The 16,648-nt window shown below is 43.1% G+C and overlaps 1 protein-coding gene and 1 pseudogene across 10 annotated transcripts in view; one reads left to right on the top strand and one right to left on the bottom strand.

Annotated features, from left to right (window-relative positions):
* TAF1 (TATA-box binding protein associated factor 1) overlaps nucleotides 1–16,648 on the bottom strand; it is a 100,303-nt gene that overhangs the window by 37,816 nt on the left and 45,839 nt on the right. For 9 of the 10 annotated variants that reach the window (XR_010154851.1, XR_010154852.1, XM_016943026.3 and 6 more), the window contains exons 29-32: nucleotides 7,362–7,429; nucleotides 5,494–5,616; nucleotides 4,667–4,759; nucleotides 4,495–4,579 (exon numbers count right to left, since the gene is read on the bottom strand). Coding sequence is in view for 7 of the 10 variants with exons in the window: in XM_016943026.3 (XP_016798515.1) it covers nucleotides 4,495–4,579; nucleotides 4,667–4,759; nucleotides 5,494–5,616; nucleotides 7,362–7,429 (369 nt within the window). In the remaining 3 variants the exon portion in view is untranslated. Of the gene's footprint in view, nucleotides 1–4,494; nucleotides 4,580–4,666; nucleotides 4,760–5,374; nucleotides 5,617–7,361; nucleotides 7,430–16,648 lie in introns of those variants that run through there. The other variant, XR_001713978.4, reaches the window with a different exon arrangement.
* Nucleotides 8,033–8,663, top strand: LOC112206830 (polyadenylate-binding protein 2-like; annotated as a pseudogene).

Below are 16,648 nucleotides of genomic sequence, written 5' to 3'. Positions count from 1 at the left end.
ACCTAATAATTAATTATACAGATGGCACTATAACATCATCCCCTTTATGTCAACTATTCAGGTTAAATAAATCCTTGCTAATATAAGTAACAATGTCATGAATACCTTTGACTACATCTCCGATTAGGATTATAATCTTACCACATGGTAAGTACTTACATGCACTATTTTATTTAATCCTCAAAACAACTCTCTTGAAGGGGGGTACTATTATTCTTATTTTACAGACAGGAGAAGCAGAGACTAAGTTATTTGCTCAAAGTCACATTGCTATTAAGTGGTGGGGCCAATGTTCAAATCCAAGTCTACTTGACAATAAAGTCTATTCACTCAACAATTTATTTTAGTCTCTCAATGTTGCCAAATAGCTTTCCAGAAATCTCACACAATTTTATACTGCCAACAGCAATACGTGAGAGCACCTGTCTCACTACCATTATGTCTACTAAAAAATTGAGTTGGCCTGGCGCAGTGGCTCACAAGGTCAGAAGTTCGAGACCAGCCTGGCCAAGATGGTGAAACCCCATCTCTACTAAAAATACAAAAATTAGCCAGGCACGGTGGTGGGAGCCTGTAATCTCAGCTACTCGGGAGGCTGAGGCAGGAGAATTGCTTGAACCCGGGAGGCAGAGGGTGCAGTGAGCCAAGATCGCGCCACTGCACTCTAGCCTGGGTGACAGAGCAAGACTCCATCTCAGAAAAAAAAAAAAAAAAAAAAAAATTGAGCTAATCTAATAGGTTAAAAAAAAAAAAGTATCTCTTTCTTTCAATTGATTTTTTTTTTTTTTTCTTCCTTCTTAGACTAAGTCTCACTCTATCACCCAGGCTGGAGTGCAGTGGCACTATCTCGGCTCACCACAACCTCTACCTCCCAGGTTCAAGCAATTCTCATGCCTCAGCCTCCTGAGTAGCTGGGATTACAGGCACCCGCCTCCACGCCCGGCTAATTTTTGTATTTTTAGGAAAGATGGGATTCCACCATCTTGGCCAGGCTGATCTCAAACTGCTGACCTAAGGTGATCTATCTGCCTCAGCCTCCCAAAGTGCTGGGATTACAGGCATGAGCCACCATGCCTGGCCCAATTGCATTTCTTGGATTACTAGTGCAACAGAATATTTATTCATGTTTGTTAGCTATTTAATTTTTCTCTTTTGTGATTTGTCCATCTGCCCTCTGCTTACTTTTTTATTAGTATCTTCTGGGTTTTTCTTACTGTTTTACATAAGCTCCTTGTTAAGTCTGCCCTGTCCTAAGTCAGCCATCACCAGGTCAAGTACCTTTCTGTAACACTCTTGCTTATCACTTGCTATACATAGTCTTTTTTAGACATCTGTGAGCTTACCAACACTTCCACTGCCAGAATTCTGGGTGATTAGGTGTTTTCATGAAACAATAATGGATAATTGACCCAACAAGGGACATTTCCACTCTCCAGTTTCCAATGTGTAATAAGCACAGCAAACTGAGAAAGTACATTCTTTCAACCCAAACCAGAATGAACAAAAATGAAAATCTCATCTCCTTAATAATATATGCATGTTCTAGTTACGTATAGTTCCCTGAACTTGCCCTGCTCTTTCATTCTTCCATGATATTGAACATTGTGTTCTCTGCCCAGAATGCTTATTTCTTCATCAGTCTTTCTGACTGTCCAATCCTTCACCTTTTCTCTCCAGTTCTCTGCCCCTTCTGACAAACTTAACAGCCGTACTACTTACTGCTAAAAATTACAGGAGAAAAGTCTTATAATCATGTGGATTCTTAATTGAGAACCTCAGTACGCCAGATAATTCTCTCAAATGTCCTTAGCTCCCTCTTCTATTTGTTTAAGGAATTATAAGAAATTGTTTCCCTGCTTCATTCCTTCAATGTTTTCCCATTTAGGATCAAGTACAAACTCAAGTATAGCACACAAAATCCTCTATGATTTGACTCTTGCCTGCCTCTCAAAACAGTTATTTACCAGTATGTACACTTGAACTGCAACCCCAACACTGTCTTTTTTTTTTTTTTTTTTTTTTTTGAGATGGAGTTTCACTCTTGTTGCCCAGGCTGGAGTGCAATGGCGGCATCTCGGCTCCCTGCAACCTCCGCCTCCAGGGTACAAGCGATTCTCCTGCCTCAGCCTCCCGACTAGCTGGGATCACAGGCATGCACCACCATGCCCAGCTAATTTTGTACTTTTAGTAGAGACGGGGTTTCTCCATGTTGGTCAGCCTGGTCTCAAACTCCCGACTTCAGGTGATCCACCGGCCTCGGCCTCCCAAAGCGCTGGGATTACAGGCGTGAGCCACCACACCCAGCCTGTTTCTTAAACCTATCATGCAATTTCAGGCCTCTGTGCCTTTACATATTGCTGTTCTCTCTACCCTAGAACATTTTCTCCTCCACATTCTTTGCCAAGTAAACACCACTGATCTTTCAGAACTCAGCTTAAGAAAACTCTCTTCTGGATGGGTGTGGTGGCTCATGCCTGTAATCCTAACACTTTGGGAGGCCAAGATGGGAGGATGGCTTGAGCCCTGGAGTTCCAGACCAGACTGGGCAACACAGCAAGACCCCCATCTCTATTTACAAAAAAGAAAAAGAAAAAAGAAAACCCTCTTCCAGAAAGCTTCCTCTAACCCCACTTTTTTTTTTTTTCTGAGATGGGGTCTCACTATGTTGCCCAGGCTGGTCTTGCACTCCTGAGCTCAAATGATCCGCCCGCCTTGGCCTCCCAAGGTACTAGGATCACAGGTGTGAGCTACCGCACCCAGCCCCACTCTAATTTAGATATACTGTCCTGTGACACTCTGTGCATGCTTATAGTAATAAAATTTAAGTACTATAATTTTTCTTTTCTATTTCTCCAACTAAACTAACTTGGAGCGGAGACCGTATCTAATTTGATATTAGTAACATCTATCAGTGCCAGCACATGTAAGTACTCAATGTTTAAAAATTGAGTCATTAAAAACTGAACTATATTAGCTCGTTTATGAAGCCTTCCCTAACTCTCAGGTTATTCCTTGCTCTCGTCTGATGCAATCTGCACATACTTCTATTATAGCTCTTGTCAAGCTGCACTTTACTTATTTATTTTATTTATTTATAGAGACAGGGTCTTGCTGTTGCCCAGGATGTAGTGCAGGGGCGTGATCATAGCTCACTGCAGTCTTGAAATCCTGAATTCAAGTGATCCTCTTGCCTTAGCCTCCCAAATATCTAAGACTTCAGGCACTCACCACCACACCTAGCTAAGCTTTTGTTTATAAGTTTTTTATACAGACAAGGAAGGTCTTGCTATGTGTGCCCAGGCTGGTCTCAAACTCCTGGCCTCAAGCAATCCTCCCACCTCAGCCTACCAAAGTGTTGAGATTACAGGTATGAGCCACCATGCCTGGTTCCAAGCTGCATTTTAATTGTCTCTGCCAACTGGATTGTGAATTACTTGAGGACAGTGACTGTCTTTCTTATCAGTAGATTAAGCAGCTAGCACAGGGCCTGGCATATGTTATTCAATCAACTCATGTACTCAGCAAAACTACATGCACCAGGGAAGCTCCCCATGGTCTATAGCTACCCATTTCCCTAAGCTCCATGTAAGGGCCTGGGACATAGGTGAGTTTTCACATTCCAGGAAAAAGCAGTGATAGCTCAGAGCCCAAATGGATAAAAATCCATTTGATTTTTATGCTCACCTCATTTTTCTGTGCTTTCCAAGATTCCAAAAGTAAGCGTATACTACTTTTTCATCATTAACGGCTAATAGCAATCTTTATAGAACATGCACACTAAAATATATGCTTGCTTTAAAAAAAAAGACTGGCTGGGAGCAGTGGCTCACGCCTGTAATCCCAGCACTTTGGGAGGCTGAGGCAGGTGGATCACCTGAGGTCAGGAATTCGAGACCAGCCTGGCCAACATAGTGAAACCCCGTTTCTACTAAAAATACAAAAATTAGCTGGGCATGGTGGCAGGCACCTGCAATCCCAGCTACTCAGGAGGCTGAGGCAAGAAAATTGCTTGAACCTGGGAGAGGTGGAGGTTGCAGTGAGCCGAGATCGTGCCATTGCACTCCTGCCTGGGCAACAAGAGTGAAACTCCATCTCAAAATAAATAAATAAATAGAAAGACTAGGTCACTCAATTGATTCTGCTATCACTGCTCAAGGTTGCTTTACGCACATAAATTTTAATAATACTGGTTAGGCGTGTTGGCTCACACCTGTAATCCCAGCATTTTGGGAAGCTGAGGTGGGAGGATTGCTTGAGCTCAGCCTGGGCAAAATAGTAAAACCCTGTCTCTACCAAAAAAATAAAAAAATAAAAAAAAGAGCCTGGCACGGTGGCGTGTGCCTGGTTCAGTGAACTATGATCACACCACAGCATCCAGCCTGGGTAAGAGAGCAAGATCCTGTCTCAAAAAAAATTTTTTTAATAATGCTAAGTAATGTTAGATGGATAGAAGATGGACGGATTCATGGAAAGAAAATAAAGAGAAATACCCACCATTATACTTAACACTGTTGGCCAGAATAAGGTTTACATCATCTAGAAAGCTCTCCCGACTCTGATACTTGTGCTTGGAGATGTTCTGTGATGAAAAGAATCAGGCACTCAGATACACACACACATAGTCACTTGATTACAAAAAGGCATTTAGATCAAATCACTCACTCACCTTACGTATGCTCTCTAAATCCATTGGATTGACAATCACTTTGTAATAATCTGGAACAAATTTCTTATTAACTGGGTGATGAAATGGCCAAGACTAGTAAATAGAAAGCATAAGAAATTAAATGGAAACCACTCTTCATACGAGAATTTCACCACCTTTGTTGGGTTACAAATATTCCTAAAAAAAGCTATGGACTCTTTTCCTAGAAAAACACATAATCATACAAAACTTCTGTTTATAATGTAAGGGGTTCATAGATTCCTTTAAGGATTTCTATGCCATGATAGGATAAAAACACTTGCTGTATAGTCATAATTAAAATTCCTTATTCCCTAGTCCCATCCAGAAGTTTTATAGCATTACACACATAGAACACATTCCTATAGTACAAAAGGAAACTCTGTTGAGAATTCCTGGGGAGGATCACTATAACAATATAAAAATGAAATAAAAGACAACCAATGGTGTCTAATTATCAAAGCATCATTTGCTTAGAAGCACCTCTAAATCAAAAGCCTCACATTTGCTAGCATCCTCTCTCTACAGGGCTATTCAGGAGCATTCATATACTGAATGTCAACAACAGGGAGCAAAAACCTCCCTACATCCAAAGATTCCTGGCCTCTTTGATTTCAATGATAATGTACTCTTAAAAAAAAAAGATAATGTACCCATATAGCAAAAAGGTCAATATTTAAAATCACATACCAGTCACAACTGACATACACCACCACTCAGACTCTCCAAAATACACACACATGTACACCCTAAACATTTTTCCTTTCCCCTGCACGATCCTCACAGTATTTGGCACAGAGACAGCTTACATCTGGAACTGCCATCATTTTCTGGGTGACAATGTTGTCCAGAATGAAAGAAAACGCCACTTGGTCATCATCATCCAGCAAGGGGTTGATAGCTTTCTCTAAGCGAGCTAATTTGTCTTCTTTCTGAAATTAAACAAAGCAAAGCCAAGACAGAGGTTTCCCTAAGGTGTGATCACCATAGAAAAGTTAAGGACAATTTGCTGGGCGTGGTGGCTCACGCCTGTAATCCCAGCACTTTGGGAGGCTGAGGCGGGCGGATCACAAGGTCAAGAGATCAAGACCATCCTGGCTAACACGGTGAAACCCCGTCTCTACTAAAAATACAAAAAAAAACTAGCTGGGCGTGGTGGCGGGCGCCTATAGTCCCAGCTACTCAGGAGGCTGAGGCAGGAGAATGGTGTGAATCTGGGAGGTGGAGCTTGCAGTAAGCCGAGATTGCACCACTGCACTCCAGCCTGGGTGGAGAGAGCGAAGCTCTATCTCAAAAATAAATAAATAAATAAAAAATAAATTAAGGATAATTTAAGGTTCAGCTAGCTATCTATTACCCTTGCCCCAGAAAGTGTAACTTTGAATTGCCTACAGAATGACAAAAAGTCAAGATAAATGATATTCCAGGCTGGGCACAGTGGCGCACACCTGTAATCCCAGCAATCTGGGAGGCCGAGCAGGTGGATCATATGAGGCCAGGAACTCGAGACCAGCCTGGCCAACATGGCAAAACCCCATCTCTACTAAGAATACAAAAAAAAAAAAAAATTAGCTGGGCGTGGTGGCACACGCCTGTGGTCCCAGCTACTCGGGAGGCCAAGGCACAAGAATCACTTGAACCCAGGAGGCGGAGGTTGCAGTGAGCCAAGGTCATCCCACTGCACTCCAGCCCAGGTGACAGAGCCAGACCCTGTCTCAAAAAAAAAAAAAATTCCAGTAAAAGGGTCAAAAAGGATGTGTCAACAACTTCTTTAGGTACTCTACATTCTATTCTTCTGGTTCACCAAAATTTATACTTCCCTGAGTGTCAACATCATAGCTCCCCACACACACAAAAAAACATCTTTAGCAATTTAGGCTTTAAGATCATGCTCTCTGTTTTTGCTGTAAAACTACTGCTGAAAACACTAAACATTATTACTGATTAGTGACTTTTGCGTAATGGGACCTAACCCAATAAATTCATTTTAGACTCTAGTAGGAAAAAGTTTGTATTCCTATTGCTCCAAATCCTCATCAACATTTAGTATTGTCAGTCTTTTTAATTTTAGCCTTTGCAGTGGGTATGTAGTGACATCGTGGTTTAAATTTGCATCTCCTCAATAATCAATCAAGTTGAGAATCTTTCCGTGTTTACTGGCTAGTTGTCCTCTTTTGTGAAATGTCTACTTCATACTTACACTTTTGTAGGTTTATAAAGTAGCATTAATTGTTTTCAGTAAGAAGAGGGAATATAGATAGATTATCATTTAAAAATTAAAACTTCTAGCACTTGCTGCTTGGTTGGTTAAAAATATGAAGAAAAAATGAAAATTCTTCCTAAAACATTGACTGGTCTCTTAGCTACAGCTGACTTCCTGGAAACTCACTTTCCTTTGCCCTTTCTAATGAGTTATGTAGGTGCTGGATCTTAATTCTAACTTTGTTAATAGTCAAGATGTCCAGAGCAAATACTTTTCTTCTACGGGCCCAGTTTTTCCATCTACAAAAGGGACTGGCCTATGAGTTCTATAAGTCCCTTCCAGCCTTCACATATACTAAAGATCTGCTACTCCCGCATATATTTTTCCTTCTGTTAAATTCCCTACTTCCTAAACCCTGATATCCCACCCCCACCTTCAAATTCCACTGCCTTTCTCTCATTCTAACTGTCTTACCTCTTTGAGTTTTTCATCACAGAGATCCAGCATGGATTGAGAGATCTGAGTCAATGAGTGTTTTGGCCCTGTAGAGGAACAGAAAGAGATGAAACCATTAATAATGGGAGGCAAAAGCTGCCAACACTTCTTTATCCTTTTAATGCACTTACTTAAGAACCTAAAATGTGTCAGGCACCAGGTTAACTGATGGGTTAGACAGATATACCAGACTTATGTCCATTTTCCAGCACCTAAAACATAGCAGTTACACAATATGAATGAATAAACTAACTTTAACTCTTTCCTTAATTTGTGTGTATCTACACACAGTAGTACTACTGCTGCTTTTAATACCTCAAACATAATACTATGGAAGGGGAGCAATAATTTCTTTAAGAATGCCTAAAGAGTGAGCAGGCAGCAGCGGGCGGCTGGGGCTGCAGGCGGTCGGGCCTCCGGGTCAGGGCGGTGGCGCCATCTTGTGCCTGGGGCCGGTGGGGAGGCCGGGGAGGGGGCCCCGGGGGGCGTAGGGGACTACGGGAACGGCCTGGAGTCTGAGGAACTGGAGCCTGAGGAGCTGCCGCTGGACCCCGAGCCGGAGCCCAAGCCTGAAGAGGAGCCTCCCTGGCCTTGCGCCCCCCACCCCCACGGGAGCTCCAGGCCTGGTTCGGGAGCCCCTGGCAGCCAAGAGGAGGAGGAGGAGCCATGACTGGTCGAGGGTGACCCGGAAGACAGCGCCATTGAGGATCCGGAGCTGGAAGCTATCAAAGCTCGAGTTAGGGAGATGGAGGAAGAAGCTGAGAAGCTAAAGGAGCTACAGAACGAGGTAGAGAAGCAGATGAGTATGAGTCCACCTCCAGGAAATCCTGGCCCAGTGATCATGTCATTGAGGAGAAGATGGAGGCCGATGCCCGTTCCATCTATGTTGGCAATGTTGACTATGGTGCAACAGCAGAAGAGCTGGAAGCTCACTTTCATGGCTGTGGTTCAGTCAACCGTGTTACCATACTCTGTGACCAATTTAGTGGCCATTCCAAAGGGTTTGCATATATAGAGTTCTCAGACAAAGAGTCAGTGAGGACTTCCCTGGCCTTAGATGACTCCCTATTTAGAGGAAGGCAAATCAAGGTGATCCCAAAATGAACCAACAGACCAGGAATCAGCACAACAGATCGGGGTTTTCCACGAGCCTGCTACCATGCCCGGACCACCAACTACAACAGTTCCCTCTCTCAATTCCACAGTGGTTTTAACAGCAGGCCCCGGGGTCACGTCTACAGAGGCCAGGCTAGAGCGACATCATGGTACTCCCCTTACTAAAAAAAGTATGAGGAGGAGAGAGAAGAAAAAAAGAGGACAGAAGGGAAAAAAAAAAAAAAGAATTAAAAAAAATACAAACAAAAAACAGAAGATGACCTTGATGGGAAAAAGGTATTTTTTTAAAAAGATACACTGTGGAAGGGGGGAGAATCCCATAACTAACTGCTGAGGAGGGACCTGCTTTAGGGAGCAGGGGAAGGCCCAGGGAGTGGGGCAGGAGGCTGCTTGTTCACTCTGGGGATTCGCCATGGACACGTCTCAACTAGCAAGCTGCTCCCCATGTTTCCCTGCCCCATTTCACCCCCCTGGGGGCTGCTCAAGGGTAGGTGGGCGTGGGTGGTAGGAGGTTTTTTTATTTTTTAGCCAGGGCTCTGGAAGGACACCAAACTGTTCTGCTTGTTACCTTCCCTCCGTCTTCTCACCTTTCACAGTCCTCTCCTGCCAGCTCCTGTCCAGTCAGGTCTACCACCCACCCCACCCCTCTTCTCCGGCTCCCTGCCCCTCCAGATTGCCTGGTGATCTATTTTGTTTCCTTTTGTGTTTCTTTTTCTGTTTTGAGTGTCTTTCTTTGCAGGTTCCTGTAGCCAGAAGATCTCCGTTCTGCCCCCAGCAGCTCCAGTGTAAATTCCCCTTCTCCCTGGGGAAATGCACTACCTTGATTTTGGGGGTTTAGGGGTGTTTTTGTTTTTCAGTTTTTTTTTCCTTTGCCTTTTTTCCCTTTTATTTGGAGGGAATTGGAGGAAGTGGGAACATGGAGGTGGGAGGTGGATTTTGTTTACTTTTTTAGCTCATTTCCAGGGGTGGGAATTTTTTTTTTAATACGTGCGATGAATAAAGTCGTTTTTGAAAATACAATAAAAAGAAAAAGAATGCCTAAAGAGACCGATGGGTGACTTGTAATTTTCCCACACTTAACATACAAAATTTGTGATTGCAACTTTTGTTTGTAGAATTTACGGTTTGTGGTGTTCTAATAACATCGGGTTAATACAAGCCTGTGTTAAAAAAGAATCTCTGGGCTGGGCGTGGTGGCTCACGCCTGTAATCCTAGCACTTTGGGAGGCCGAGGCAGGCGGATCACCTGAGGTTGGGAGCTCAAGACCAGCCTGACCAACATGGAGAAACCCCGTCTCTACTAAAAATACAAAATTAGCTGGGTATGGTGGCGCATGCCTGTAATCCCAGCTACTCAGGAAGCTGAGGCAGGAGAATCACTTGAACCCGGGAGGTGGAGGTTGCGTGAGCCAAGACTGTGCCATTGCACCCCAGCCTGGGCAACAAGAGTGAAACTCCATCTCAAAAAAAAAAAAAAAAAAAATCTCCATACTGATCCCTATCAGAAGCTTCAGAAAATCCTTGAACTATCTGACCTATCTCCTACACTCCCTGCTTATGAATGCCCTAATTTAAGCTCATCATAAAGCAGCTAAAATATTTTCATCTAGCAAGTAATTCCAATTACTTCTTTTACATATCCTTTGCTAGATTGTATTCGTCTGTCTCTCCTTTTGTGTTAGTGCTCCCCAGAGCCAAAACGTCAGTTCTATTCTCACTTATTATTTAATTCAGCGTTCACTTGTTTATTCATTTAACAAATGTTTAATGACTGTGTACAATGTGTTCAATGATGGGAATATAAGGAAAAATAAGACAGACTTCCTGCCTATGAGACTTATTGGCTTAGGCCAGACACAGTGGCTCACGCCTGTAATCTCAACACTTTGTGAGACTGAGGCAGGAGGATTGCTTCAGCCTAGGAGTTTGAGACCAGCCTGGGCAACATAGTAAGACCTCACCTCTACAAAAAAAAATTCAAAAATTAGCTGGATGTGATGGCATGCACCTGTAGTCCCAGCTACTCGGCAGGCTGACACAGGAGGATTGCTTCGGCCCAGGAGGTCAAGGCTGCAGTGAGCCAAGATTGTGCCACTGCACTCCAGCCTAGGTGACAGTGAGACCCCATCTCAAAAAATAGAACAAAAAAATAAAGATAGTTGCTGGTCTAGTCAAAGAAATGACTTGAAAATAAATTATTGCAAGACAGAGTATAAATGCTTTAAGTATTTATGGATGAAATGATACAAAAGCTGAAAATATATACTAGATTGACCATATGCTAACAAAGTGTTGAACTGACTGAATAGCACTGAAGTTTACTTCCTCTTTTATTTCTGTATGTGTCTAACAATTTCCATAATTTTTTTTTAAAAATAGAGTATTAGTATAAATAGAGGAATATATTGGTTGCCATGAATTATGGAGGAGCTGCATATGAGATACAGATGCTCCTTGACTTATGATAGGGTTACATCCCAATAAACACATAATGAGTGGAAAACATCATAAATGCATTTACTGCTGACAGCACAACACAGTATGCTATAAGTTGTTTTACAACAACTGAATCTGCTTACTGGGGCCGGGGGTGGTTGCTCACGCCTGTAATCCCAGCACTTTGGGATGCTGAGGTGGACAGATCGCTTGAGCCCAGGAGTTCGAGACCAGCCTGGGCAATGTGACGAAACCCTGTCTCTACAAGAAAAAAAAAATACAAAAACTAGCTGGGTGTGCTGAAGCACACCTGTGGTCCTAGCTACTCGGGAGGCTGAGGTGGGAGAATCATCGAGCCCAGGGATACTGAGACTGCATTACGCTGTGATTATGCCACTGTACTCCAGCCTGGGCAACAGAGTGAGACTCTGTCTCAAAAACAAAAAACAAGAAATTTCTTATAATTATGGAGGCTGAGCAGTCCATGGTTGAGGGGCCACAATTAGTAAGAGCCTTTTGGCTAGTGGAAACTCTGCAGAGTCCCGAGGTGGCTCAGAGAATCCCATGGTGAGGGGGCTGAGCATGCTTGCTCAGGTCCCTTTTCCTCTTCTTATGAAGCCACTAGTTCCACTCCCATATTAACCCATTAATCTATTAATCCATGAATGGATTAATTCATTCATGAGGACAGGGTCCTCAAGATCCAGTCACTTCCTGAAAACTCCACCTCTCAATACTGCCACATTTGGGCATTAAGTTTCAATATGAATTTTTCTTTTTTTTTTTTTTTTGAGACAGGGTCTGGCTCTGTCACTCAGGTTGGAGTGTTGGCCAGGCTGGTCTTGAACTCCTGACTTCAAGTGATCTGCCCTCCTCAGCTTCCCAAACTGCTGGGATTACAGGCGTGAGCCACCGTGCCCGGCCTGTCCCTAAGAGTTTTACTCTGGTTCAGCAACTGCCTAAGTTGCACTGTTGTTCTGGAAGCAGTCACTTTGAGCAGAGGTGTTGGACACTGGATGATACCTAGAGGAAGCTGGGAAAATGAGTTGCACAGACAGTAATTGTTGTAGGAATTCAGAGGGGAAATACATTTATCCAGATCAGGAAAGTCAAAGAAGGCTATTCTCGAGGAAGGTGGTGATGACTGTGCCCCTTTTCTATCGACCTTGTGTGTTTGATCCTTATGCCTATTCCTAGATGGAAAAAGAACCGGCTGATGGTCAGTGAATACCCTGGGGTGGTTTCCTACCAGAGTTAAATTATGCTCTGGACTTATTTTAGCTGTGGAACCTGTGCTAAAGAAGACTTCTAGGTGGGAGGCCTCGCCACTCAGAATTGGCTCTGTGTGGGCAGAGAGCAACCCCTAGTGGGCTTGTGGAAAGCATATTCTGAAAGCCACTTTTCTTCTTCTTTTTTCTTCTTTTTGAGACAGGGTCTCCATCTGTCATCCAGGCTGGAGTCCAATGGTGTGATCACAGCTCACTGCAGCCTCGATCTCCCAGGCTCAAGCAATCCTCCCACCTCAGCATCCCAAGTAGCTGGGACTACAGGTACGTGTCACCACGCCTGGCTAATTTTTTTTTATTTTTAGTGAGACGAAGTCTCACTATATTGCCCAGGCTGGCCTCAAACTTCTGAGCTCAAGGAATCCTCCCACCTCAGCCTCCCAAAATGCTGGGATTACAGGCATGAGCCACACACCCGGCTCACTTTTCTTTATTCTGACCAAAATGAGGTGTTGTGTTTGTTTTTGCCTATGATATGGGCCTAATGTAGACCTTAGCTAATGAGACAACAGAATGGGGGATGTCTCTATTTCCCCAAATCCTCAAGGTGAGAAATAAATTGATTCTCAATTTTTTTTCTGTAACCAAATATATATGATTATTTAATGCCCTTTCCTCTGTGCTCTGACACTTAAAGAAGGTACTGCTATAAGAATTAGGTCTGAAATTAGGGCAGTAGTTAAGAACCTACAGAAAGTAGAGTACTTCGGGACCTAAATTGAGGGCAAGGCATTGATGGGGTATTAATATGGGGGTATAAATATAGGAACTCATAATAAACAAGCTTCTTGGAGATCATCTCTGCCATATCATTTACTGTGAAATACTGATTCATGAAGAAATGGATGAGTATGGTGGCATTAAGACCTGTAGTTTTACTCACATAAGGTTGAAGGGGATGAGACTCCTGGTTTATCTAGCATTGTAACCATATTACAGAATTTTTGCCTTCTCCAGTAGTAGAATAGTAGAATTATTAAGAAGACATAGTAGCTTCTAACACTTAATGAGTACTGGCTATGTGAGAGAGACTAATAAGTACTACGCATGCCTTCTTTCATTTAACCCTCAGGTTAAAAATTTTCTCTGGCTGGGTGCGGTGGCTCATGCCTGTGATCCCAGCACTTTGAGAGGCAGAGGCAGGTGGATCACTTGAGGCTAGGAGTTCAAGACCAGCCTGGTCAACACGGTGAAACCCTGTCTCTACTAAAAACGCAAAAATTAGCTGCGCGTGGTGGCACATGCCTATAATTCCAGCTACTCGGGAGGCTGAGGCACAAAAATCGTTTGAACCCAGGAGGCAGAGGCTGCAGTAAGCTGAGATGCACCCCTGCACTCTAGCCCGGGTGACAGAGCAAGACTCTGCCAAAAAACAAAAACAAAAACAAAAACGACAAAACTTTCCCAAGTTCACAAAGATTAGAGGGAGAACTGGGTTTTGCCTCCTGACTTCAGAGCCCAGACTCTTAACCATTTCTTTTTTCTTTCTTTCTTTCTTTTTGAGACAAGAGTCTTGCTCTGTCACCCAGGCTGGAATGCAATGGCGTGACCTTGGCTCAATGCAACCTCTGCCTCCTGGGCTCAAGCGATTCTCCTGCCTCAGCCTCCTGAGTAGCTGGAATTACAGGTATGTGCCACCGCGTATGGCTAATTTTTGTATTTTTAGTAGAGATGGGGTTTTGCCATGTTGGCCAGGCCGGCCTCGAACTCCTGACCTCAGGTGATCTGCCCGCCTCCGCCTCCTAAAGTGCTGGGAATACAGGCGTGAGCCACCGCGCCTAGCCCTCTTAACCATTTCTCTAGCTGAGTGTGACTTGTCTGCCTTTCTCTCCAGTATTGTGATGTCTCTGTTTTTCAGGAATGGAGGTTCCTCTGCTGGCTCTATAGCCAGAGACCCAAAGTGACAGCCATGTTTCTTGATTCAACCCTGGAAACCTTCTATGATAATTTTTAAAAATTACTAACCATTTATTGAGCACCTACAATATTTTAGTACCTTTGATACAGTAGATCCAGACCTTATGATAACGGTGTAACACAAATACCTATGTGGATGAATGGTTTTTAATCTTTTTGAGCTCACCCAAAGATTAAAAAGCCTTCTGTGAGATACTGGTGACAGCTCTGGACCTTCTTTCCAGAAAAATTCACTTATGCACATATACATAGTATTGTACACAACTTCGGAAGAGGCTTCTAGGACCTACTGAAGCCCATCCTCTAGTAGTCCACAGACTCCAGGGTAAGAACTCTTGACTTATACAACCCTTTGTAGCTGACTCTTGTATGGCATTAAGGGTATAGAGAGTGTGGGAGGCATCCTATCTTCCTCATCTTCTCCTCAGAGAGAAATGTTTAGAATAGCTCCCTACATTAACCAAGCATCTCTGAATATTCTTTCTGTCTCTCTTGTACATAGGACTACAAGGGAAGAATGCAGACAATCAAATGTGTGGTTGTAGGAGATGAGGCTATAGGTAAAACCTGCCTCCTCATCAGTTATACAACAAATGTCTTTCCTGAGGAGTATATCCCCCCACTGTCTTTGACAACTATAGCGTCCAGACATCCGTGGATGGGCAAATCGTTAGCCTGAACACGTGGGACACTGCTGGCCAAGAGGAGTATGATGACTGCGAACACTCTCCTAACCCCAGACCAGTATCTTTGTTATTTGTTTTTCCATTGGCAACTTAGAATTTCCAATTTATGGGACTTGGTTATCTATGAGTGTGGGGAAGTGAAGATGGAATAAATTATGACTATGATTTCTAGGATGTACAACTAGATAGACAATCAGACAATAAGTTGCCAGTTGGGCAATGAAAAATGGACATGTCTGGCAGACAACTGGAAGCACAGGTATGGAGCCCTGAAGAGAGGTATGGGGCTGGAGATAGTGATGTTAACAGATATATTATGGCTGAAGTAATGAGAATGAAAAGGCAAGGAAATGATTCGAGAAAGTATTTCTGGAAAAGGGAGAAGACAGTATCAAGGAGGAAAAAGTGGTCAATAGTGGCAAATGCACAAAAGTTCAAGAATGGTATTTCTAACCATATGCAAAAATTTTCAGCATCATTAGTCAATAGGGAAATGCAAATCAAAATTACAATGAAATACCACTTTACACCCACTAGGATGGTTAGAAGGAAAAAGATAGACAATAACAAGTGTTGATAAGGATGTGAAGAAACTGGAACCCTTATACACTGCTGGTGGGATTACAAAATGGTGCAGCTGCTCTGGCAAACAGTTTGGCAGTTCCTCAAAAAGTTAATTAAACATAAGAGTTACCATGTGGACTCGGCAATTCGGCTCCTAGGTACAGACTGAGTATCCCTTATCTGAAATGCTTGGGACCACAAGTGTTTCAGATTTCAGGTTTTTTAAGAATCTGAAATATTTTGGAATATCTGCAAGTATGTGAACATCCCTAATCCGAAAATTAGAAATCCAAATGCTCCAATGAGGATTTCCTTAGAGCATCAAGCAGGCATTCAAAAAGTTTAAGATTTTGGAGCATGTCAAGTTTTTAGATTTGGGATGCTCGATCTTTATATACCCAAGAGAAATAAAAACAAGTGTCCCTTAACTGTCTTACTTGCCTGACAAATAAAAAAAATTAAAATTAAAAAAAGCAAATGTGTGGTTCATGCCTGTAATCGCAGAACTTTGGGAAGCCCAAGCGGGTGGATCACAAGGCCAGGAGATCAAGACCAACCTGGCTAACACAGTGAAACCGTCTCTACTTAAAATACAAAAAATTAGCCAGGCGTGGTGGCACGCGCCTATAGTCCTAGCTACTTGGCAGGCTGAGGCAGGAGAATCGCCTGAACCGAGGAGGTGGAGGTTGCAGTGAGCGGAGATCGTGCCACTGCACTCCGGCCTGGGCGACAGAGCAAGACTGTCTCCAAAACAAAAAAAACCCCAAATGTCCACACACAAGTCTGTACAAAAATGTTCACAAAATGTTCACAGATGCATTATTTGCATTAGCCAAAATTATAAACAATCTCTAAAGGTCCATCAATTGACAGACAAAATGTGGGGCATCCATACAATGGAGTATTACATGATTAAAAAAAAAAATGAGGTTGGGCACAATGGCTCATGCCTGTAATCCCAGCACTTTGGGAGGCCAAGTCAGGAAGATCGCTTGAGCCCAGGAGTTTGAGGCCAGCCTGGGCAACACAGTGAGACTCTTGTCTCTACAAAATAAAAAATAAAAATTAGCCAGGCATGGTGGCATGCGCCTGTGGTCCCAGCTACTTGAGATGCTAAGACGGGAGGATTCCTTGAGCCCAAGAGGGTGAGGCTGCAGTGAGCTATGACTGTACCACTGTACTCTAGCCTGGAAAACACAGTGAGACCCTGTCTCAAAAAAAAAAAAAAAACCAGGAATGAAGTACTGATACATGTTACAAT

The sequence above is a fragment of the Pan troglodytes genome, chromosome X (assembly GCF_028858775.2).
Source record: "Pan troglodytes isolate AG18354 chromosome X, NHGRI_mPanTro3-v2.0_pri, whole genome shotgun sequence".
Taxonomy (NCBI): Eukaryota; Metazoa; Chordata; class Mammalia; order Primates; family Hominidae; genus Pan; species Pan troglodytes.
Note: the sequence above shows the minus strand (reverse complement) of the source record. Positions and strands in the feature narration are given on the sequence as shown.